The sequence below is a fragment of the Chironomus tepperi genome, unplaced genomic scaffold, assembly GCF_022539635.2.
Source record: "Chironomus tepperi strain 1889 unplaced genomic scaffold, CSIRO-AGI_Ctep_v1 contig_445, whole genome shotgun sequence".
Taxonomy (NCBI): Eukaryota; Metazoa; Arthropoda; class Insecta; order Diptera; family Chironomidae; genus Chironomus; species Chironomus tepperi.
Window position 1 is genome coordinate 1,945,933 of NW_027226567.1, and position 26,609 is coordinate 1,972,541.

At 31.1% G+C, this 26,609-nt stretch overlaps 1 protein-coding gene across 1 annotated transcript in view; it reads right to left on the reverse strand.

Moving 5' to 3' along the window:
* The window catches only part of Chsy (Chondroitin sulfate synthase), a 29,390-nt gene extending 3,511 nt beyond the window's left edge, over positions 1 to 25,879 (reverse strand). Inside the window, exons 1-5 of the mRNA XM_070650214.1 lie at positions 25,489 to 25,879; positions 6,225 to 6,817; positions 854 to 1,042; positions 246 to 446; positions 63 to 176 (exon numbers count right to left, since the gene is read on the reverse strand). Coding sequence (XP_070506315.1) covers positions 63 to 176; positions 246 to 446; positions 854 to 1,042; positions 6,225 to 6,369 — 649 coding nt within the window. The 5' untranslated portion in view covers positions 6,370 to 6,817; positions 25,489 to 25,879. The remainder of the gene's footprint in view (positions 1 to 62; positions 177 to 245; positions 447 to 853; positions 1,043 to 6,224; positions 6,818 to 25,488) is intronic.
* Between the last annotated feature and the right edge of the window lie 730 nt (positions 25,880 to 26,609).

The window sequence follows — 26,609 nt, forward strand, 5'->3', positions numbered from 1 at the left end:
AATTAAATTATTTAAAACCTCATAAATTAGCCCACTTTAAATAAACAAATAGAAATTCATACCTCGTTTAAGAGTTTGTCGGCTCATAATGATACCCGGACCACCCATACAAAAATTTTCGTCATATTCTAGCGAAAGAAGTCCAAACTCTTCATTGTTTCCACGACCGGCTTGTCCTAATGCGAATATAATGAATAAAAATTCTTATTTTATCTTTAAAAATTAAGATAAATTACAAGTCTTACCAATGAATTGTGCCTTTGTTGAGTCGACGCGTCTCAAAAATTTCTCAAGCTTATCAGGCTTAATGAATACATCATCATCAGCACGCAAAAACCATTCAAATTTATCAATGAAATGCTCATACATGTAGTGCAACATCATGAATGACTTCTTTTGTGGTGGATAACGATCATCGACGCCATGCAATGCGACGACTGGAAGATCTACATTATGTGGAATAAGAAGAAGATAAGGAATTAAAAAAAAAAACATCGGAACTATAAATTTACTTGCTTATTAATTTTCATGATGATGAATTGCGTAGTGATTAATTATTTAGACTCTTTTAGAATTGTCATAAATCAACCGCGTAATATTCTACATCCGATTATGATGTTGTGAAATGAATAATGTGTCCGTGGGATAATTTTGGTCTGAATTTAGCTTTTCTGGATATTTAGAACTTCCTCTAGTAGTGAATCAATTTCCAAACCATAGTTTGACTTCCAACTATAACCCAGCAATCCACTTATCCCAAACTCCCTCCCAACAATCGACACAAAATTATCACAAGGGCACATCCCACAATTTATAATCCAAAAATTATTCTCAGAAGTATCTTGATACTAACCATCACACGATGAACCTTCCGAACTAAAGAATGCTATCCTTCCGGGTACTGATTTACCCCATGTTTCATACACAGCCTTCGCTCGCGTTTCCAGAAAATCTTTGGATGACATAACACCGACAAACACTAAATTTCTTTGACTATTTAATATCGTCTCTTCAGCAGTTAAATTAATTATATCTAAGGGCGCTGGAAATAAAGAAAAAAAGAATGGAATTGAATTAGGAATTTTGGTTAAGTATCATTAATTATAAATTGGATTGTTGCTAAATTATCAAAGAGATTTTCAAATAAATGAATAATTTCCTTTTTGCTCCGGAGTTTTAAGGAGATTTTCATGCTTAAATAATTATATTATGCTTTAATTAAGAAAATTTTGTCAGGTAAACATTCGATATGGAGAAAAATATTGTGATCCAAAGTCAATATTGTTAAATTTTAAAAATATCTAAGCCGTTTTTGGTAAATTGTCTATAAATCCAAATTGAAAGTGTTTTTTTGGACTACTTAAATCTTATTGAGAATTAAACAAACCATTAAAGACTTGTTAACAATCGCAAAGGTGCAAAAAATACAATAAAATAATAATTTGACCTATTTAAAGAAATGTAAACAAAATTTAAAACAAAATTCCAGCCAATATGGAAAAATAATGTTAAGCTACCACGCTTTCGCATTTTAATCATGAGAAAAAGATGCAATATAGTTTTAATAAGTGTTAATGAATTGACTTAATGAGAATAAATGAAGTTGATGAAATTTCATAAAAAAGCAACTTCTGGATAATTAATTATGAGATTAAAGTTCATGAAATTTAATATTTTTAAGACACAATTTTTGTCTATTCTCAGTGGAACTTCATCTTTTCATTCACTTGACAAGATTAGTGATAATTTACGCATTTTAACGAAGGAGGAAAAAAATAATCAAATATTTTCCGTTGCACGCACACAACACGTTTTTAAAGCTTTATTCATCTCATGTTTTTAGTCATTAATCATTTTGAATGTCCGCGAATCGCACATGAATTGGGCAATATTTATAAAATATATGTCGTGTAGGTCAACGAAGTGATATTATTTGGACTGTTTAGGAATATAAATTAGAGTAATTTGAGAGTTTTTTATACACGAGTTGTCATCTGATCTGATGTAGATTTTATGTTTAGTAAATTAGGTGTTGAAGACTGAATATTTTGGATAAATTTTGTTAATTAAATGATTTTTGTGCATTTTGTTCAAAATCATTTTATGCATAATTGACTATGGATCAAAATATCGTTTTTGCATGGATCCTGCACATCGAAAGTTTAGTAAGCAATTTCTCTTGGCAATTAGGTTATTAAAATCTATTTCAAACAGAAAAGTGATCAAAAATGCGGAGCAAACCGAAATATATATCAACTTTCATGATTTCATGTCAATATAAGTCTCAATTTCTCTGAACACTTCAAACTTCAGAATCACATTTCCACCACTTCATAACTTTGGAGAACCCCAGTGCATTAGTCATGTAGTGTGAAGAAAGACTCGTTAAACATTTTTACACATGTGAATTCTTAATTTTGCTTTGTATTTTCATTCCACTTAAATTGTGTAAATGAAATCTTCTAAGAATTAGAATCTTTTTCTCCCATAAAAAAACATGCATAAGACTTCTTAATTGTCTCGTCTCCAAAAAATAAAAGAAGGAAAAACAAATTTTGTGAGATAGCATGAAGCATCAATCAAAGCATGTTAAAATAATAAAGAAAAAAAAATCATCTGGCTTATGCACAGTATTTTTTGATGTTGTTTGACATTCACGATGCATTTTTATGCTTAATTTAAGAGTCTTGAACATAAAACTCGTCTCTCTTTTTGGTAAATGAAAGAAATTGAAGATATTCATTTGCTGTTGCCTTTAATGGTTGAATGTCTTACAGAAAATCATAAAAATGAGAAAGAAAAAATTAAATACATAAAATTTTATGGGGTAAATTGCAAGGAGTGATAATAAATTATTCTTTCGACAAAATCAATTAGAAGATTATGTTTTATGGAAGAGTCTTTGATGTCTATCCGGTTAGATTGCTTCTTTGGAGGCTTCAAGATGTTTTTAACATAAAATTTCACATCGGAGGGAACATTTTCCGGTTGTTAAGCAAGAACTTTGATTGTAACTGTATCTTGCGAGTCATGATATGCTCAGAACTAACATTTGATATGATCCATATCTCCATCTCCACATTATGCGACAAAAGAAGCTTCTGAATGTCACTGAATAGCACAAATTGGTTAAGTGATCAAAAATCCGGCACCAGGCAACCTAGACACCAATTTTGAACCAGAGTCACGCTGCCCTAGAACTGGATTCTTGATCATTTAACTAATCTGTGCCATTCAGTGTCCACATCAATTTCAAAAAATTCCAATCCATTGAAACAATTCACATTTCCGATTCCAAATTCCCATAAACATTTTCCATGAATAATCTGGTCAGAATTTTTGATACAGTTGAGTAATTCACAATTAATCATTGAATATTCTATAAATCTTTCAAATCAGTTCTTAAAAACTACTTTTTCAGAAGTACTTATAGCCTTATTGCTATGAGATTCTCAAAAACTACTCAAAAAAATGTCGAAATCATTCAATTGAAATTTTTAAATTAAGTTTAATAGTTTTGAATGTTTTTTAAACTTCTCCTGCTATAATACTTAGAATACATATGGTAGTAAGTATGAGATGATATCATATTTCAGTTATAGTGCAGAATTCTCAGAATTAAATTAGTTTTTATCAGGCAATTGAGTCTTGAAATTGATTAAATGCAGTTGTTTGATGATGACTGTTCATATCAACTATTTGAGAGTCATCTATTTTAGTTTGAACTGTGCCTAAGATTGCGGGAAGAGAGAATGTCGATGCTGGGACGGAAACACAAGTTTGATACATTGCCGTTGGTTGAAATCTGCGAGGGAAATGACATCCTGAAGCCTCAAAAGCTATGTAGAGTAGAACAATGATAATTTGGCTGTCAACCAGCTTTCAATCTCTTGTTCCTTGGATTCTAATGGCAATAAGTAAACAACTTCCAAATGAGGTCTCAAAAAAGAATTAAAGTTTTAAGTTATTAGCCAAAAAAGCGGCATTAATGAGTTTTTAAGCTAATCGAATAAAAGCAAAAATTCAACTTCTTCTTGCTACCTTGACTGTCCATAAATTTTTTAAATCTATAAAATTATCATTGCAAATCCAACACGAGCTCAAGATTTCTTTATATCTAGAAACAAAACAACATTTTTGCTATATCTTCATCTTCTAAATTAAGAAAGTGCTAACCAATCTTAATATTTACATTCCAAGCTATTTACACTCTCATTTTTGCTATTTGACTACTGAATTATTTGAATTTTGGTTGAAAATTCTTATCGATAACAACCGCAAAGCTTAGCATTGGAATTAAAATATCTGACCTATTCTTGATGACTTTTTATGCTTTAAAATTGAACAGGTTTTAATGATATTTTTGGATTTTGTTTATCAAGGTTGAATTTTGGTTAGAATCCCAAAAGAAACAGGCTGCGATAAGCGTCATGTTATACCTGATATTCCATGGAAAGCTACGCAAATGTCATGATTATAATTAGACATACTTTCGACTAAGTGCAGACTGATTCACTATGGAATCATTTTCTCGTGAGAGTTCATCAATCAATATTCTTTGAAATTCTTGTTTAAACAAAAAATTTGCATGCATGGAACTGTGAAGTATTTAAAATTACTCATGACTGCTGCAATGTATATAACTTTGGGGAATTTTTGGGAATTACGTAACGCTTAGCAGGAGCATAACGAGAAATTTTTCCAAAAATTAGTTAGGTCGGGAATGGGATTCATTCCCCTATATCCCCAATCTTCCCTGAATACGTCCTTGATGTTTAGGACCCACTGACTTAAGCGCTCCTAAAGTCCTAAGGGTAAGATGGGTTTGGGAGTCTAAATCCCTTCCACCCTACCTCTTGCAATTTTGAAATGAACTACAAATTTCAGTTCATGATCGAGAATGGGGCCTACAAACGCTATTTACCGTTGCATAACTTCCAAATTCTCTCTTCCCAATTCCACGAATCCCATCAAAACCAGAATTATCCAATAAAATGCAATTATCATTTAATGTCCACTCCTTGCATCAACAATGCAGAAATTCACATAAAATTTTATTTTTTATTTTATATTGCAGTCACTCTTCTGTATTATTCGCATCAGGAATTCTTTTTCTCCATCAAAAATCCATGTCTGAATTGAAGCCCTTAATTTATTAACAATTGCAACTTTTTCATCTCTGCTTTGTGCAGGCAGTAATGCTAAATTTTAATGAAACCTGAAGCAATTCTCTTTATTTGATCTTTATAATTAGTATGGCTGGCAAGAATGAAGTCTGTTATGTGTTATTCTGTAGGCTTTACATATTTTTCCATCTTACATTCAACTAAGGACAGTCAGTAAAGTAAAGCAAGTGCTAAAAATCTCACACCCATACGATAATGAAATAGAGTAAAGTATCGTGTATGAGTCTATTGGCTTTATAGGCACAAATAGTTGGGTTTTTAACGTGGAATGTTATATCAATTAAGAAAGAAGAGTTCGTTCAACTTAATTGTTAACTGAATTGTTTGTGAATATTGTGGATTAGGTCATTGGTATTTGGGGAATTTTTTAAAGTTTTATTTAGATTTGTTTGGGTTTTGCCAGAGATTTTGCTATCACGTGTCTAAAGCAGATGAAGATATTTTAGGTTTCAGATCAGAATCTCAAGACAGAGCGTGCTGCGACAGACAGTTTGGACAACACTAATCCAGGCAGTTACATAGATTATAGTAAGGATCATATCGGGACAATGCAGTGAATCATGTTTTTAATGTAAAAATGGGTCAAAATTAGCATTATTTGGTACAACTTGGTGTATAGCTTCTAACACCAGTGTTTCACAGCGTTACCAAATATTAAACATGTTGCCCAGCACAGCGTTACGATGTGGTCAGGGAAACTGCAAGACTTAGTGTCAATACGTCGATAAAGCGCTGCCCTAGTGAACACGTCATACTGTACGAAATGACAAAGCTCGAAGTCGACTTGTGGTTTGTATTTACAGATCAAGTTGGTCGATATTATGTCAAATTCTCGTCAATCTTGAGCTCTGGATATGATAATTTAGAATCTGGACCAAATTATTCTATTTTTCAAATTTAAATGCATTTTGCTCCTAATTTAATCGTTAATTCCAACTTAACTTTCAGACCATTTTGCTAATCAACATCCAACAAAGCTGACTGTGCAGCTGAATCAATCAATATTCTCCCAAAATCCCTCCAAAACCTCAAACTTACATTTAAACTGGACAGTTGGCACAGTAAACATATCACATCGACTGAGTGTCTCCATAGTATTGAAGCTTTTTAAGAATGTTCCAATGCAGAGACCAACAACAGCTCCTAATAATCCATAAAAGAGCTTCAAACGTTGTGTCATCATTCAATAAAAACAGAACAAATAAACATTCACGATTCTATTTATTTTTTCACTTTTTTTTTCATATATAATATTATTTATTTATTTATGACACGAGTCTCGGATTTAATCATTTAATCCTCAGCTATACACATCATAATTTCCTTTTTTCTCTTCCATTTCACTGATTTGCATTTTCTTTGATTAGTATTTATTAAATGCTTAACAATGTAATTTGTCACAAACATTATATCATCACTAATTTATTATTTCACTTATTTTGTGCCTGTAAAAACTTTTATTTTCACTTCCAAAACACCTCAATTAACTCGTCATCTTCCTCTTCTTCTACGTTTACGTCTAGTTATGCACATAATTTTCTAAGACTTTTCTGTACTTTTTATTTATTTTAATCATTATTATTTTGTCATACATGTACAGCATATACTATCTTATTTATGTGTCCGTATGTCTGAAATGAGAGAAAAAAAAAAGAGTTTAAGTACATGATGATTTATTATTATGCAAGTGATATAAAAAGATGTAGAATTTGTACTAGTTTGACCAGATTAAATTAATTTTAATAAATTATTCAGTTATAGGAAGGAATACAATTTTTTCATAATCCAGAAGATTTGTTTGAAAAGTGAGTGAGTGACCTAATTGACTGTTAGGATCTGAACGCCCTAATGACGCATTTTTGGAAGTCATATGGACGGCAATCGGTGGCGGCTTCAATAAAAGAGGTTTGGTAGAGTCTTTGAAGTTCCTCGTGTGTCGCTCGGGATGTATCATGAATCCGCTTCAATGTTGTGTTGACACAAATAAGTAAGAGTTCTACATTAAATTGCACTTGACTAGTCGTATGTCTAATTCAATGAACGACAAATTGCAACATGATGAGCAATTGTTCTAAGAAAGACCAATGCAATCGTGATGTGATTTGTCGTCCTGACAACTAGAGTGTATACCTTTAGAGAAAATTAGTATCTTAAGTTAGCATTTTGTCAAGCAAATTAGGAATAATTGCATGATCAATCTAATAGATTTATAATAAATGTGCAAGAGTATGACATATTGATCAGTAGATACAAAGAAGTATAGTAGGAGTTGATCGTGACTATTGGAAATTTCATTGCATAAAATATCTAGTATTAATGCTAGAATTATGGTGGCTTAAGTTTAAAGCTTTGATGATAAACTTTCCTGCAATGTCACTGATACCGATGCTCAATATTGTCCATAGTATTCCAAATAACTTGATATACCAAATTATATATGTATGTATCTTCATCAAATTAAGCTCCCTATTATCCCTCAAAATCCACAGATCATCTTCCACAAATTCCCTCTATTTCACCTTATTGTACCTTAAAACTCTCAACTATCACTCTATATAAGCTCAACAATGTCCATCAAAAATTCACAAATCATACCCTACATATGATCAAATAAGACACAAAGAAGATATATAAAATACGATAGAGAAGCTTTTTATTCCTCAATTGTTCTATTTTCACATAATCACGCAATTGATGTCAACGATGTCATCTTCATTTTATATTTGGATAGATATTTATTATTATGCTTTATATTATCAACTCAAGATGAAATTCTTTAACAAAATATTATTATGATGACTATGATGATGATGATGAGTTTACTTCCACAGGAACTTTGACATTATCATAAAAAATAATGAGAATTAGAGAGAAATGAGCTGACTTGGAAATCATTTTATAACGTTGCGGGTTGTCAATTATATTGAGAGTTTTAAAGTGAGGCTAATACAACGTGGAAGGAATGAAAAGTTCAAGTGAAAACACAATATTATGCAAAAATGAGGTCGCGAACTCGCTTGGAGATTAAATTCGAATTTTAAATCCGGCAAAAATGATAATTTCCAAGAATTTTAAAATTGCCAACAAATGTTGATGACCGAAAAATCACAAAATCGGATTTAGCACATGTTAACAGTTCCTTTCGCATAAACCGGCAATCATTTTTCATCAAAAAAAATCTCTCAGATTAAGTTGGTTGACAGATTTCAAGATGTCACGAAGAAGAAGCTGCCATTAAAAAAACATGATTGCATCTTAACCCATTCATCTCTGCTCGTTCAATTTCAATTTATTATTTCTGTCTTCACGACGATTGTAAAGTGAGATCTCAACTGTACATTTTACAATCAATAAACACAATCTGAATTTCATAAAGATTTTAAATTCAATAAAGTTCATCAAATATTCTTCAGATTCATGTGAATTTTAAATTGTTTTTCTTTTACTTCTTCGTGAATTATTCAATAACTGTTGTTTTCTTACTCTAGAGTTTAAAATCGGATGTTGATTTTATAAGAAGAGAAGATTTAAATTGATAATTATTGCTTATGGATGAAGTCGTGATTTCCGAATAGCAACAAATCGGTCAAACTATCAACTATCCGACCCCAGATGTGTGTGATTCTGACTTGGTACTGGATTCAGATTCTTTTTAAATGCCAGAGTCATGCTGGCTTGGTGTTGAATTTTGGATTGATTATCTCAGAGCAAGAAGTCGACCTGAATATTACATGGAGTCGAGTTGACTCAAATTTTCATTCAAAATCCGAGTCGACTTCCAGTTCTGGATTAATCGACCTCCGCTATTTGAGTCTAAGAGTGCAATTCAAGTTTTATCAAACTTAATGCTGCCCGGAAAGTACACGACGATGAAATCATATAAAAATCCAGCGTCAGAATGACCTGACTCTGACATTAGGGCGGATTCCATCAAATGCGGCATTAGGTCAGAGTTACGATGAGCTGGGACTGGTTTTTCAACCTTTTTTATGCCGTGTGTCTTTTAGCCTAATAACACGGATTTTCAAATCACAGATAATTCTGAAAATAATCGTTTAACCAGATGACAGCGTTCAGACATCGTCTGTAAGCCTTGACAAAAATAATAATGTCTAGAATCAGATGTTATTCAACTTAAAAGTCATCCTAGATTGGGATTAAGGATCTATTCTAGATTATTTTACTGAGAAACAGACGTTTTTGAGTCAGATGAATCTAGATTAATCAAATCTATCACTTAATCTGTTTGTCTAGTCAGAAAAGTTTAAAAAATATTAAAATTCATAAAAGAAATCTCAAACATTAAAGAAGATTCAATCCAAAATTCAATTTAAATTATCAAAATTTTAATTTCCTGAATTATTTTTGGAAATTGAAAATATTATAGTAGAAATAAAATCCATTAAATTCTCAATTCCAACAAAACAGCACTTGAACATTACACCATTCATCCACATATTCTAAACAATATCCATATCGCATATTGTCTGTATGCACTACTGTAGCTTCCGACCACACAAACTAAAATTTATTGAATTCTCCACATATTTTTTAATTTGAATTTTTATGTCCATATCACATTGACAACATCTCTTTAGCAAGCAATTCGTAACAGCAATAAAAGGGAATTACCATTAGAATACAATTTATCACTTGAATGATCGCATATTATGCTCAACACAATTTTTTTTTATTTGTAATTCAAGTAGCACAACTGGAAACTGCCCATATAAATTATTCTAATTTATATTATGTCCATAATTTACAATATATACACAATATGACTGATTTATTTCATATTAAAGAATAAAAATTGCAAACGATTTCATCTCTAATGCATACTTCCGTGTATTCTTTTACATTTTAAACTGCACGACCTCACAAAAATGAATGAAATGTGTGTGCACATAGTTCTCAGACGTAAGAGACATAATAAGAAATGAGAAATGAGAAATGAGTAGAATATTTTAATGAATGCATGTTGCACATATGTTTCTTCATTGATGCGCTTATTCGTTTTTCGGGTATCATTAATGAATGTTCAAGTGCTAGTGGAACCACTCGATATTTTAATGCATGCTTGTTTTTCTTTATGTTCAATTTATTTTCGTGTGGTTTTTGGCGGTTGAGAGATGGGAATTGGGAAGTTTGGATGGCTGTCTGGAAGGTGAATGTTGAATTTTGTATTTTTGTGGGTCTGACTGGGATGAATATGATTTTTGGCTAAAGAATTAGAAGTATAATTTCTCAAAATCCCAGTCTCGACAAATTTTCGGAATAGGGATCGAGATTGAAATTTTCGGAATTTTCCGATCCCAATCCTGATAGCGAAAAAGCATAATTGAAAGAATTACAGTTAGCCAGGCAAGTTATTTGCTGGCTTATAACCAAAATATACTCTGAAAATCTATTTAATGGAACTCTAAGCTTTAATACAGATATTACTATTCAGATTATTGAAATCCAGCACTGTCCTAGAGCGATTCAAAATCCCTAATGATTTCTAGCAGGTAAAGGACATGCTCTCAAGAGCAATTTTAGTTGACACACTATCGAGCATGTCTAACTAGTATATTAAAGTAGGACAAGCTCTTAAAAGGATGGTTTTTTTTCTGTCAAGGGACTGCTTAACACAAGAGGTCGCATCAGACCACAATACCTGATAGACCAATGATTTATAGTGAGATCATAGCCACTCCTTTGATGACATCAATGCCTATAGCTAACAAAAGAGAGCTGCAAGCCCCGCTTCTACTAGAATATGAACCAAATCAGCCCATAGACCACCACAAATGTCATAAATTCCATAAACTACCACAAAAGTCCTCAAAAAAATGCTCACAATACCCACATCACCCAAAACACATCCCATACTTAATTTCACTACTGAACTATATCAATAAAAATTCCTTCCTCTGTTTGTTTTAAATTCTTGTGGATGGAATCGTTAAAAAAAACTAATTTCAACTGTCTATGCACCATCAAAATTATGTCTGAATGCAATAGGGTGAGAGATATGATGTTTATTTCATATTTTTAATTATTTTCCTTGAAATTTTTGTGTTTAACATTCATTTATGTTGTATCATTTCCATCTCTAAGTATTGCACAATGCTTTATTCTTTCTCAAAACCAAATGTCTGAATTAAAACCGAAATAATTTTTCTCGGTATTACAAATTTATTTGATTAAATTAAAAGAAATGAAGTTCCACTGCAGACAAAAATGTTATTTTATGTTGAAGGGAATTAATATAAACATGATCCGTTATGTTATACCAAATTAATTTCAACAGTAAATTAAAAGTTTTTTTGTGGTCTGCTAATTTTTTTTTTCTACATTCTAAAATGTGCTTCATTTGTGAAATCTATTAACCCAAATAAAATTAAAAATTTCTTCGTATTTTTCTAAAGAAATTGATATTTTTTAGCTAGACATAGACTTAAATTTAAGAGAAATTTTGCTTAAGGCGGCATATCTTCTTCTTATTTCATTCATGAAAGTGCTGTGTCATTTGATATGTGCGAAGACTTTTTGTAGGAATTGAAAAAAAGGCAGAGTTTGTTTGTTTATGGATTTGTTATGGAATTGATTTAATTTTTTTTGCGAACTAATGAACAAGAAGCTATTTTGTATGGGAATTATTATAGAGAAAGAGATATGTAAGGAAGTACCATGGGTTGGTAATATAATTGGTGTATATTACATTAATGCTTTTAATAAGATAGTTTGTTGTAGTTAAGTGAGCTAGATTTAGTGTCTTGTTGGCGTAGTAGCTTAATGATTCGTCTTAAATACTGAATTTCTGCACCATGGCAATCTTGGGTTCGAAACTCAGCATCTAAAGTGCTTTGGAAATTGAACTTCAATGTCATCGGTTGTCAAATCTCATTAAAGGAGACATTAAGTAGTGCTTTGGCTTACACTTATTGGGAGAGTCAAGGCAAAACGTCTCCTGTTAAACTGCAATTCGTCATTTCATGTATACAACAAACAGCAATAGATCGAAGAGTCTGAACAGCAAATTAAAGGAATTTTATAGAAGTTTCGATCTATCTTTGGCATTAAATGATTGGGCATTTTGAGATAGAGGCCTCGAGAATTTATAAATATATGAGTATATATCTGAATGATGAATCTCCTACGGCATATCTTGTACTAAATGACATACTGACTTGAGTTCTACTGAGAGGTCTAATTTAGTTCTCATATTCTCCCTTTCTTACTTCGCAGACCGTCCTTAGCCTTCATTAACAAGACCTAAAACTGGCTCTATTGCTAGATTGGTATTGATTGAGTATACTCATGAACACGGTCATTTAGATGGCTATGTTCATCTTCTGTTAAGGCTTAATTACCTTAAAAACGTCACCTATTCATCCTCCTAAATTAGCATATCAAAAAGAATTCACAACATCTCAATCTTTAACTGTATTTTCGTCACAAAATCCCATCCATAATTCCCAACCAAAATATGCCAAACAAAAACAAATCCATTTATTTTAGACCCATCATCACAAATCCATAACCAAAACGGTTCATCGAACTAAATATTTTTCTAAATTCAAAACAGTTCTTTTTAGCAAGACTCTAAAATCAAACATATTTCCATTTAGAATAATTAAGCTTATTTTTATCCATCTAAGCTACAAAACTGTTCCTTCTTCTTAATATGTTCAATTAACGTGTAGTTCTTTGTCCGAATTCACTAAGAAGAGTGTTATACATGGACTTAATTAATGAACGAAAAAAAAAGATATAATCACACATAAATTAACAATTTTGTTCTACATGGTAATCTCATAGTGCATTAAAACTTGATTAACCAAAATGAAAAAGTGAACATTTTTAATGCATGAATAATGTGTATCTACAAGAACAAGATATCACTAATTAAGTATGAAGAACAGAAAGGCAAATATTGTTGAATTTGAGCTCTGTTTAATGATCACTTTCCCCCTTTTTAAGCTTCATCTTAATGGATTTTTAATGCAGTTACAGTTTCCCCCGATCATGCAATGCATCATTTCTTTATGTCTTGTAATGAAAATGAAAATGAAAAATTACGAAATATTTCTACAAATATTTACGCAAATGTATGGATTGTGTGCAAGAGTATGGAAATAATTTTGTTACTCAAATGAAGATGATCATGAAGAAAAAGAAGAAATATCATTAATGAATTCTCAAATATTGACTTTCATGATCTACAAATTTGTTTGCAGTTGTTAGTGCTTTTTTTGTGGTTTGAATACATTTTGTATGAATTTTAATTAAAATTGGTCTCTGGATTGTTGGAATATCGTTATAAAGTAGCTTTAATTAGCTTTTTGGCTAGCACAAGTCGGTTAATCAGGGGAATTGAGGAAGATGATGTCTGACTCCGAAGTTGACTATGTATCAAGTATGTTCCTTCTTGTGGTATCCTCTGATACCGTTAAATACAGCACTGATGTCCAATCCCGCCCTGTCGTCTAGATGAGTATGTTAAAAGCAAGGGCCAGACACTCCAGTGGTACAGTACTGTACTTTTGGTGTGTCTGGTTAAAAGATAGAATAAACTTCTTTGACTACACCACCCAGTCTGAAAGGTGGCAGTCCTACAATCTGGCTAGGGATGGTATGATTCACAATCTACCATTTCCAAAATCAAGTTGTATAAAGAAAGCAACAGAAGTCGGTAAATCAATCCAGGCGACATCTGAGAAAGGCAGAGATCACAATTGAATTGTACGGCCAGTGAAGTAAGTAAGAAAGTAACTTTTAGTCGACTAATCGCATGCAGAATCATCCCAAATGTATTTCAAAATCCCCAAATCGAACATTACATCACTAAAATTAACACATGCTCAAAAACATCATCAGAAGCAAATCTAAACAGTCATTGCAGGAAATCACAAAAAATAAATTATTAATAAAATTTGATTACGACTACAAACTGTGTATAGCAATAAATTCACTAAGTGCCGTTAAGTGATCATTCATTTCTCATATTGATTTGTCGTTACAAATTGATTAATAGCTGCTCATTCATGACAAACGATCAGTCATATAATTTAATTAAGATATTAGTTATAAAAATAGAAAAATTTTCTCACAATTTTGATATTTGGATGTAAACTAATCTTGATGTTTATACCGCATCAAGCTGGTTAACTCGTCAAAAAAAAGTAGCAAACAAAATAAAAATCTGGCAAAAATTTTGCAACAAAATTTGTTCGAAAGTAGAACAAGTAGCACCAATTATCATTCAAAACTCTCCACATAGTCGCTATAAAAACTTCACATGAGTAATTAGAAGTAAAAAAAAAGAGAAACCGGAAAATTTTTTCACAATTGTGCTGATGCAAAAAGGCGAAAAGAAACTCTTTTTTTTTGTTTGATTTTCGCATGTTTATTTAGAAAATACTACGCGAAAATTCCTTTATACATGTTCACTAGGGTTGTCAATTACAAATACCAATATTTGGGTATTTGGTCCATTTTGAAACTATTTGGGTCACCAAATAATTTGTAATTTCAAACCAAATAATTTGTATCCACCAATACAAGAGTTAAATGTAAAGCAAGTATGAAATTTTACCTGAAAATTTTCAAGTTTAAAATTTTGTAATATTTCTTTAAAAATTTATCGAGTATTTTTTTAGAATTTTTAAGTATTGTTTTGATTAAATATCTTGTGAATACGAAAATTTAACACATGTTTTGGTTTTGAAAGCCAGGATGAAGAGATAGAAAATCGCACTTCATGTCCTTATGATTAGAATGGCTGTATTCATGAATAGACTTAGATCTAGATATTAAGTCATTCAAAAATACTAAAAACAGGACTGAAAAGTTAGTGGTGCGGTATATTTCATTGAAGTCCATTCAAGCTACGTTAACAAGTGTTGAACGAACCTTCTCTGGATATAATGTAATGAGTCGAAATTTCCTAATCATATGATTGAAGAGAAGTTAATGTTTTAGCTATTTTTTATAATTACTCTTTAGAAAACAATTAATTTAATTAATTCTAAGTTGATTGTTATTACTAATTTTACACTAAGCGTGAATAGATAGGCAATTTTTTGAAAATTCATATGTTTTTAGGGTCATATCCATACTTTCGAAAATATTTGGTATTTGTACAATATTTGGGGGTCTCGATATTTGGGTATTTGGTATTTGTACAAATAGTAAAAACCCAAATAATTGACAACTCTAATGTTCACATGTTAACTGTTACAATTTACGCCAACCTTAAAAATGAATTAAGAAGAAATATTTAGCAGTGAAATTGAGGTTTTCTGTTGAATTTTGTGTAAATTTGCGAATTTCTTTGTTATTGTGAGGTTGTTTTTAGTAATTTCTAGTTTTTTAAGGAATAGCAGACAGTGAGCCTGTCTTCTTTTTCTTCAGCATTGGCTGGTGGCCACGTTAGCTCATTGACACCCAAAGAGAACGTCTAAAATCGGCTCTAACCTTTGAGAACAGTGAGTATACTCACTAAAATGAGCGTGTTAATGAATATGCTTAATCAATGTGATTAAGCATGCTTTTGGGAGAAGGAAGAGAGTTTGGATTGGTCACTTTTGAATTGCGGGACTTACCCAATCGGCACATATTGAGGACCAAGTGGCTACCACTTAGTGAAAACAACCAAATTTGCCATTGGGAGTCATTGTTTTAGAACTTAAAAGGCAAACGGAGTGTCGGGAGAAGGATAATTACTTGTCGTATCATAGAGAAGTAGACAAAGCGACAAGTATAGAAACCAGTACAAATAGCCGTTTTAGCCAGGAACAGAAACTTGTTCAACTGCTTTGATAACCTCTTACGATTCTCAATGGATCGATCAAATCATCATCAGAACTAATTATCATGATTTCCTTCTCTGTTATTGATATTAAAGCATATTAAAGCTTCACATTAAATTATTTAAACACATCCAAATTCCAAGGTCACCAAAAGCAATTTCAACCCATTCCCAACTCATACCCAAAATGAACAAAATTCAAACTATTTACAACCAAATTCAATGACCTTTATTTACTTCAGTACATAGGTCGGAACAAAAAAGAGTCTAACTTGATATCAACCTCGTCGGTTTTACAAATTCAATGAGACATAAAATTTAATGAGTTCTCACTCATGACAAATATTTTAGACTTAATTACAGTCATTTTCATTTTCAATTCAAATTTCATCTGCCTAATAATAATGAAACAGTGTACATAATTTTTTGTGGCTTTTAATGAGATTAGATCAGGAATTAGAGACTAAATATAATTATGGATATATAGCTAGCTTTAAATGGGATACAAATTATTGCTTGAAGATGAAATGTGAGTTAAGTTTATGAAGTATCAAAAGGTTAATTATATGGGGTCATAATGGGGGGAGTTAATAAGTGACGGATGTTGGAGATTACGAAGATTACATGACATTAGAGCTTGACATTACTTTAATATGATATAAAGCCCTCTGAATAGTTGAATCGACTCCAAATGAAATTCGATTAGACTTTGAGCACGAGTGTCACAAATGAAAGCTCTTTTAAGCACTGGAAATTGAGCTCCTGGTGCTGCTTCCATTTGATGTCAATAACACAGCTTTATTAGAGCATTTGAAGCTCCATGACAGTGCCTTCTTCATTTGTATCGCTCATGTCGCCCCATAATTCATATTGTTCCACATCATAACCGAATGACCCCCTAATAATGTTGCTTAAAGTTTGAATTACTGAGTTCTATGAAAGAATTAATGAATGAGGCAATGAGAATAGATAGAACATCATCAAACGTCATAAATGATTTTTTAAGGAGTTGAATGACTTGTTAGTTTTGAGCTGTTGAAGTCATTATGTTCAATTTTGGTAATCATCTAATATTTCATTAAAAATTGTGAGATATTGAGTTTCTTAGCATCATTATTGAGTGATTCTAAGGCAAACTTTGCAAATTCCTTTTGAATTCACTCCAAAATCTCACAACCAATTCTCCAAATGCTCTTTAATTCCAAACAATCATAAACAATTCAAGTCAAATTCTTTCACTAAACAAACATTTAATTTGGCACAATTTTCTACTATCAATTTAAACTAGCAAGTGAAAAACTGTCAATTAACAGCTCGTTCGCGAACAAGATGAAAGCCAAAATTTCCTTCCAAAATTTATATCCGTACATTTGTATCAATAAAAAAAAATATGAAAGAGAGACTCGAATAAACAACATAGCAGCGAAAACACTCCAATTCATTTGAATTCGCGATTCACAAAAAATCGCATGAGACATGTGACATTGTGTTGATTATATCACTTAAATATTCAATCTTTGCAAAGCGCAAAACTGAAAAAAATATTCAAATTTGTTTTAAAAGCAACAATCATTTCACTTTACACTTGTCAGAATTAATGAGATTTCAGTGCTGGCTCCTCTGATCTTAGTCAACTTGTTATTGTAATCTACGTGGCATTTTAAAGCCAAAAAGACTATTTTTCTTCTTCATTTTGTTTATAAAATTTTCGGATCTTTTTTTCGAATTAACATCCATAAATAGGTCAAGGGCGCAATCGACACATGTAGAAAAAAAAAAGATTTCTCATTTGGCATACTTCTGTGCTAAAATTCCAACTGACTTGCTGAAATTTATGTCAATCTGAATTGTTTTTTTGGAAGAAAAGATTAGAAACAGCGGCCTACATGGCGTAGTTTTATGACTCACTGAATGATCGCTTTTTTTTTGTGTTTAACTCAATATGCTGAATTCTCTTTCTCTTACGCATATGGCAAAAGAATTTTTCTTCTTTACTTCCGAGGGTTATTAATAGCATTTAAAATAATATTTTGTTATGTGTTCAATTCTTCAATTGAAATAAAAATGTATATGCAGTGTACAGCATGATCTTTTGAGAAGATTATTTCATGCGGCGCTCTTTGAGTCTTCTTCGTTATGAGTAATCATATTCCTTTTGATCGACATTAGTTTATATTAAATTTTTTGTTTTTGAAGGTCTTAATATTTGTTTTGATGAAGAATTTGGATTTTCTAGGATTATTGGGATATTGTATTGAAGTATCCTGACTGTTAGATTTGCGGATTGGTCTTATACAACAATAAGAATTGCGCAATGAGCTCTGAATATAGAAAAGGGTTTAAGTGTGCATTATGTCAAGATCCCTAACAACACTCAGTAGCTCATTAGGTAAGAGCTGTTGACATGTAATCGAGAGGATGTATTTTCGAATCCTACTTGACGTGGGTTCTAATCCTAATTTACTTGGGTTCGAATCCCACTCGATGCGGGTTCGAATGGAACTCAGTCTGGGTTGGAATCGAATCCCACTCAGTCTGGGTTGGAATTTTCTTCAACTCAAGCTCGATTACCACTTAAGTTAAGTACTAAAGAAGTGTACTATTTCTCTAGTAACAAGGTTTCAAACAGGCTGTCCTAGATTTGTTTTGTAAACAAATTCCTTGAATAATTATTAAAATATGACAAGAAAATCTCACAAAAGGCTTGAAAATTGATAAACAAACTCACTCCTTGTGTATTAAAGTGTTGGACGTGACTGAAACGTTTGAATCTCATGAGATTTCTACTTGTAATCTCATCGATTAGATAGCCTTGACAGTATGTAGCTGTCGAGTGGCAGATAGTGCTAGATCAATCTTTTTCAAGTGTATTTAACTTAATCCAAAATTGTATCACTCTAGCTTGATCAATATCTGGTCTCCAAATTCTGGAAGGTTGAATATCTACCCGGGCGGTACTATGCGGAAAACTGAAGTTTTAAACTTTCATAGTGCCATTTGAGAAACTTTGTATCCTGCCGTTATCACGACTACATAACAGTGTGCTAACAAATACGTTGGGCCATTCGTGCTAATTTATATCAATACAAAGGGCATCTAACAGTTATCAACTGATCTTATATTCCCCAAAATATCCCTCTCATCATAAAATCTTCATCAAAATTCTACAAGCTCATATTTTGTTTAATATCAACTCAAATTGCACAAGACCCCCTTCAATAATTTAATAGCCTCTTTTCAGAGACATTTTAAACTCACTTAGTTTATGTTTTCTGTAGATGTTATTATTAAGATTCGATAATTTTTTTAATGCTTACATGAAACGATTCATATATACATAAAGACAAGTGTATTTCTTATTGTTGATCGTGTAAGTGAGCGAAAAGAGAAAAAAATTATTCTTTTTATCGACTTCATTCGTGCATTAAAAACGTGGAAGTCAATTATATATCTTTTCATTCTTTTGTTAAACCGTGAACAGAGAAATCTTCTTGATTCTTTTTAAGAGAAACGAAATTACTTCAAATTTTTTATTTTTTTTTATTCATCCAGCCGACTCGATTTTCTTTATGATTTTTTTTTTTTTTGTTATGTAAAGTGCGAAAACAAGAAGTTTAGCTACAAAACTTTTAGTCCAAAGATTATGAAAAATGAGAAACTTGAGTAGAAATAATTATCTCCAACAATTGCTCATTTGATTTTGTTTTTCTTCTTTCCGTTTCATTATTTTTAGCAATTACATATACAACATTTTTGAGGTGGAATTCCGCAATTAAAAATTTGTAACATTTAAGCAGTTTGTCTGGATTAAAATGCCATTCAATTAGCAATGGGTGTGTCAGAGTGTGCAATAGGATGTTGGAGGAATCCTTCTGTTTTTAATTTCTTGGTTTAGAATTATTGAGTGACACAAAAGAGCAGTATGGATGGCAGATCTTAATAAAGTTCAGACTATGTAAAATCTATCAAAAAATGATTTCAAATTCTAAACCGTCATTTGAAATTCAAATTTCATATCGCTAAAATTATTGAAACTTGCAGTCAACTTCATGTTGGTCGAAGTATTTAATCCGTACATTTGAGAAAAACAGTGAAAAAAAAAGCATTTTTAAGTGAATTTTAATTAAATTGAGTTCTTAAAGCTATTTCTAAAAGAGTACAGCAATTATATCTAAGCATAGAAGGGGAAACAGTCTGCATAGATGAAAGAAACTGATATTTGGAAAAGGTTTCACAATTTTGAGAAGATCCAGGAAAGAACCAATATTAAGGAATTACAAATTGATTATAAAAGACTTGAATAAAGCAGAAGCTTAGATCTAATCTCAAGATATCCCTTTGCACACACAATAGAACACAACCTAAGTCACCACCCACACATTTCACTCGCTATAGCAACCAAAAATAATAAAAGTAAATCTCACTTCCGATTACAATCTCACGACCTTCCATTGAGAGAGTTTTTCATGATAAGATAATAAGTAAAATGCGCTATTATTCTATAATATCAACGACATACACCTTCATACGAATCTTCTTGTTGGCATCATATGCTGTGAGGTACTTAAATGTAATTTTCTTTTCTTATTTCATTTTATATTTCGAATAACGAATGATTTAGAGCAACAGCTTTCTGTGCAAAAATATATATATATATATATATATATATATTATACAGTGAAAAAAAACTTCTTTTTCTCCACATTTCGTTTCTGCTCTGTCTAGTTATTTCGCCTCTCGGCATAAGATTATTTCATACATGTAAGGTCAGAAGAAGATGAAGCGCAAAAATTGCTTAGCAAGGAGGAAGATTGTTTAAAGTTTTATCATGAAAAAAAAATTTATTAAAGAAGTTTCTAAGAACGATCAGCTTACGAATTTAACTTGTGGGATGATCAGATAAATAAATGATTTTATGGGTTAGATAGATTATAATCAGAGCGAATAGTGATTTTGATTCAAATTGAAATATAGAAAGATTAATGGATTTTTTTTTGCGTACAAAGTTTAGCAAATCTATGTTTGTTGTGGAACGATTAAAGCTAGAGAATTTCGCAATTATTCATGTTTTTGAGAATTTGAGAATTGAAGACTATTTTGGGTGTTTTAGTGAGTTGAAGTTTGATGTAAACATGAAATCTCTTTGGCTACGCAGAATCTGGTAGCAAAATTGATAATCAAGTGCTTAATTACAAGATTTGTTTGAACTAATGTATAACTGACCTTATCTACCATGAAAAAAGGTTTCATACACCTTAACGCACGTCAAATCAACCTCAATTTGCTACCGTCAGCAATTTCCTTTGCGTACTTCTTTTAATCCCTTGACTAACCTACTGATAAAGATATTCTATCATATCTTTATTCGGAACTAGCGGCATTCATCCATCAGATACTCCTTTTCTTCTAGGAAACTGATAACACAAAATATTCACGATTATAACACTTAATCTCCTTCAAAAACGTGAAAAAAATGTATTTAACCTCAATGCTCATTATTTTGCTTCAATCAATCAACCAATCAAGATAGACATTGTACAGATATGAATAGCAGATTGATATTTTCAATGAGTACAAAACCAATGACGTCAAAGCTGCGATTTTTAAGAAATTCTATTTAATTGATTACACAAATAATAATACAGAGCAGCAAGTGTTGAAGGTTACGTAATGGAGCGTATTGTGACGTAATAATCTGATCCAGCAGTAGATATTCATTTATAGATCAAGAGAATTGTTGTTTATTCTTTTTGAAATTTTTTCCTGTATTGCCAGTAATACATCAAACATATCAATCATAATATTTAGCATCCGCTTTAAACAATAATTCTACGAAACAGTAGAAAATAATTGTCTCGAAATTCAACTAATTTAAAGCAAAAAAAACGTGGCAAAATTGACTACGTGACTTATTTCATAACTTTTGCGATTTAATATCCATTGATAATTAAATTGATTTCGTTTCTTACATTCTATGTTTTCGATAGGTGAACGTAGTGACGGTAATTGCCACATCAGCTTGAATATGGATGTGAAAAATATAAAAAAAAATTATCTCTCAAATATCATCAAAAAGGAAATTCTAAAGTTAGTAATTAGCAAAATGCATGAAAATTAATATAATGTTCATAATACCGACAAAAATTAATAATTGCCAACTTTTTTTTTTTGTTTTGAGGTTATTGTACATCCACATTAATAGTGTGAAATTGAAATCACGCAATGTCATTTTTATTTCGTTTTTGATAAATGTGCACTGATAAACTAAAGCGCCATAGCCTTGAAATTAATTCTCATATCTCGTGCTGTGACGGAAGGATCAGCGCGAAGTAATTTTTTATGAACCTTGCAATTAAGTTATTCTTTTTATAGTACTTAATACGAGATTCTATACGAGACAATTTTTCATTTCAACTCTGTAATATCAAAATAATAAGGCATCATCAATTGCTATGGTCATTATCTTTTATGAATGAGATGCTTGAAAACCTTCTGTTATGATTATTGCTTGTTTTAGATAGATAAATTGGATGGAAATGATTGCAGATTGTCTGATTGGGTCAGGGATATTTAAGAATTCTGATTAGTCAGCAAATTTATAGCAAAATTGAAATTTAATAGTAAATTTTGAAGAAAATTTCAAACTGTTTTATAAAAAAATATCATTTTGCAGTTCAACAGCAGTTTGGGATTTAAAGCAGTTGTTTCATGCCACTTTTTTGAATCAAATACAATAATTATCTTGTCATAAATCTCTGTCATTTTACTTTAATCTTCAAAAAACTTTTCGAAGTGAAAAAAAAAAAATTACTTCTTTTTTTTATGAATTTTGAAAAGTCGTTAAAGAGTTAAATTCAACTCGATGCGCTTAAAGATTTATTTTTAGCAATTCTACTTCCTCTTACTGCAATATTATACAATTCAACTTTTAAATCCCCATTTTCCTCTTTTTTTTTTTTGCAACGAATTCTTATAAAATTTTATTATTGTTTTCTTTCAAAGTCAACGCTATTAATTACACAGTCAGCCGGGAGCATCATAATAATCCCTATCTCGTACATTTTATCATCTCTTTTCATTCTCTCTCATTCAGCATACACAAAAAAAAAATCGTATACCGAAAATTATACAATCAAAAAAAAAAAAATTATATACATTTTTTTCTATAAAAAAAAGTACAAGGCAAGAGAGAAAGAAAGGAAAGACAGAGGAAGAAAAAGTACAAAAAAAAAATATTTTCAGTTTCTTATTCTTTTCGTCTCGTGCATTGTTGTTGTCAGAATCTCTTATTTTATTGAATGTAATCACTGCGTCGGATCATTTATGAGAGAAGACACAAAAATTTATTGGGCCAGCAACACAATTTACTTTATATACACAATATTTCTCCAATATATACATTAAATACATGCGAAATGATCGTTATCAATATTTCGACTATTGTCTGCGTCATACTATGCGTACTTTTATTCAATCCTCGTGACACTTGGCAAAGCATTTGGCAATAAATATTGCATTATTGGACATTTTTATCAATAATAACTTTTTTTTTTGTTTTTTTGTACGTGTGTGGAGAGTAAGTAGGAAGAAAAACCCCGTAAGGTACTCAACACAGTTTGCCGCTATATTTGGAAAAAAATAAAATGTTGATAAATGGCACATTTTTTCGCATGTTATCTAAAGTACACATGTGCCTGACAAAAAGAGAGTTGCAGTAATTCTGGTTTCGCGAATATCTACTAGACTTTGTTGCTATTTCATTTTTCATTTCTGTGTAGTACAAAAGAATGTTGCTTGATCAACTCATGTGGATTTCTGTTAATAGCCGTAACGTGTTGTCGGACTTTTGAAGATCAAGTTGAAACATGAAATATTGTTGGTTTATTAAGGTAGGACATCATACCGCTAAGTCCGGAGCTAAGTCTTAATTGAGATAATCGTTTAAGCAAACATGTAGACATTTGGATGGAAACTAAAGATTTTACGAAAATATGAAAAATGTGCTGAATTTGTAGAGTTGATAGATGTGAAATTTTAGTTTATCAATTGATAAATTGAAGTTAGAGTTTGAAGTTGAATCTGAATTTTTTTGAATTTAGCATAAAAAAGCGAGTTGAATCAAAAATTTTGGCTAATTTTTGTTAAATCTAAGGAATTTCATCGAAACATTAAATCTCTCATTAAAAAGTACACTTAATCCCTTTCATTTCAATTTGTGCCGATTGGGAATACGTTATTAAAATCAAATGAAATCAATCATATCCACCTAATGACTGACTACAATTCATCATTTGACTTTGATTTTATTTGTGGTTAGTAAATTGTTCCGTGACGGAGCCTTAAAGGAGTTTTGATGAAGCCTTAAACCTGAAGAGTACTTGTGTAGCTTATTCCATTAGTTTAATTCGAAAAAATGTTAAAAATAGTCAAAACAATTAAATGTTTCAATGTAAATCATTTGCCAACATCCTTTAATACAGTTGTTAGAATTTATAGTTCAAATTATTAGCACTAACATGAAATTATTCCATTTAGTGGCTTTCTGACTTAATTTACGATGTCAAGTGCATTCAACTTTATTTATTCGCTTTTAAAATACTTTTAATTGCATTTGACGTCTCAACATGCGTCTCAATAATGACATAATGAATCATAAGTTCATGTGAATTTGTAATTATTTTAATGATAAATTCCACATAATTATTTAAATTTACGTATGTCGAGTAGTTGGAAATTACATTATGAATATTTAGTTAAAGATTCATATTTTACTATTTTGAATAATCCTTAAACAATAATGAACTAGATTTGTAGGTTTTGCCATATTTTTATTAAACAAAATTTCAATTTTCTTCAGATTTTCCCTACATCACACAAAATGATCATTTTCAGATTAAAAGAAGTCAAGGAATTCCTTTACAATCCATTTCTATTTGCAGTTACTTATGGTTCATTCACTTATAAATTTAAAATTTCAAATATTCAGCCTGATATGTAAATATTTTTTCAATTTTTATCAGTTCATGCACATTGCAGTCTCATCTTGTATTACACATGTTTCTCACAATTCTTAAATCACATAAGTGTGAATTCTTTGTAGGCAAAAATCCATCCTATAGGATATATCATTTTTCATAACGCAGACAACATGCGTTTAGCATTTAAGGATGCAATACAATAAGAAGTCATAAAATTTTAACAAACATGATAAATACATTTTTAATTTTTCTGGGAAAGCATAGCCCGAGGGCATGTGAATATTTTTGCCAATTTTGTCTTAATTCCATCCAAAAACCCAAAAAATGTCTTCAAAAATGTAAACTTTCACAATTTTTTTATGTCATTCAGGTCGATGTCACACCGCAGTTCAATGATCATCACCATTAACATCATTTTGAGTCTTCCTTATTCAATAAAGGAATTCACACGCGTAACATCTTCTTACTTTCTGATCAAACAAGGCACAATATTTGTAAGAAACAAATAAAAAAGTTAAAAATTTACCATTCATTGAGACTTCATAATTCACTGACTTGACTTGACTAATTATTTGTAATCTTCATCATGACGTATTGCTTATGATCTACACATAATGATCGTCAATTGCGTACGCAATTATTTACTATTTTTTTTTTATATTTCTTTCAAATAATCATGTTGTCTTTTTTTTACATATTCACACATATCACACCACCACCATCGACGTGGACCGTTAATTGACGAAACGAATTGCAATCAAAGATGGAATGCTTCATGTCCACACTTTCTTCTTAACCATACAATATCAAAAAAAATATAAGAATCTGTATATTGGATATATTCTTATTAAATTTACTTTTTTTTTAAAGATATTGAATTCGAAGAGCTGCAAACGGAGCGATCTTTATAAACCGGATTTTCACGAGCAACTGAGCGAACATGATTGAAATAAAAAGTAAAACTCTTTTTTTTTATTTTTTCGTTTCTCTGCTCATTTCTTCTTCTGTTCTATAAATTTTTGACTGTATTTGTGTACTTAGCGTTGTATTTCCAATTCTTTTTTTTTTGTGTTCAGCATTTTTAAGAACTGAGAAATTTTGAGAGAAAGAGTGTACGCATGTGGAATAAGATTATAGTATTTAAGTGATATTTTTTCGATGTACGTGAGTTCTTATCAGCATGCTTCTCGTGTCATTGCAACGTGGTAATCAATATTACAAATTTTATTTTCACACTTTTGTGGTTTTTTTTACTAGCGGACACTTCTTTTTTGTAAATGTGCTTGTTATTATCTAATAACAGACACTTAGATAATTGCTAAATTGAAGATGTACTAATAGTATAGACAGATCAGTGGTTTACGTGTCTGGATTAATCAAAATTTGGAAGTATTTTTGATTCTTTAGACCAGTGGTGGGCAATCTCTTATTTTTAAGTTGCGGTGCACATTGGTGATAAGCCTCTCCCGAACTCGGTTCATGACATTTCCCAAAACATTTGGCGGCACAAAAGTTGTCCACCACTGCATTAGACAAAACTCAAAATAATTTTTGAGCAACTTCAAATGAATTTCATTTAATGGAAAAGTCTTCCACACAGTTGCATTAACTAGCCCTAAATGGAAGCCGGTTCGGTTATAAAACCAG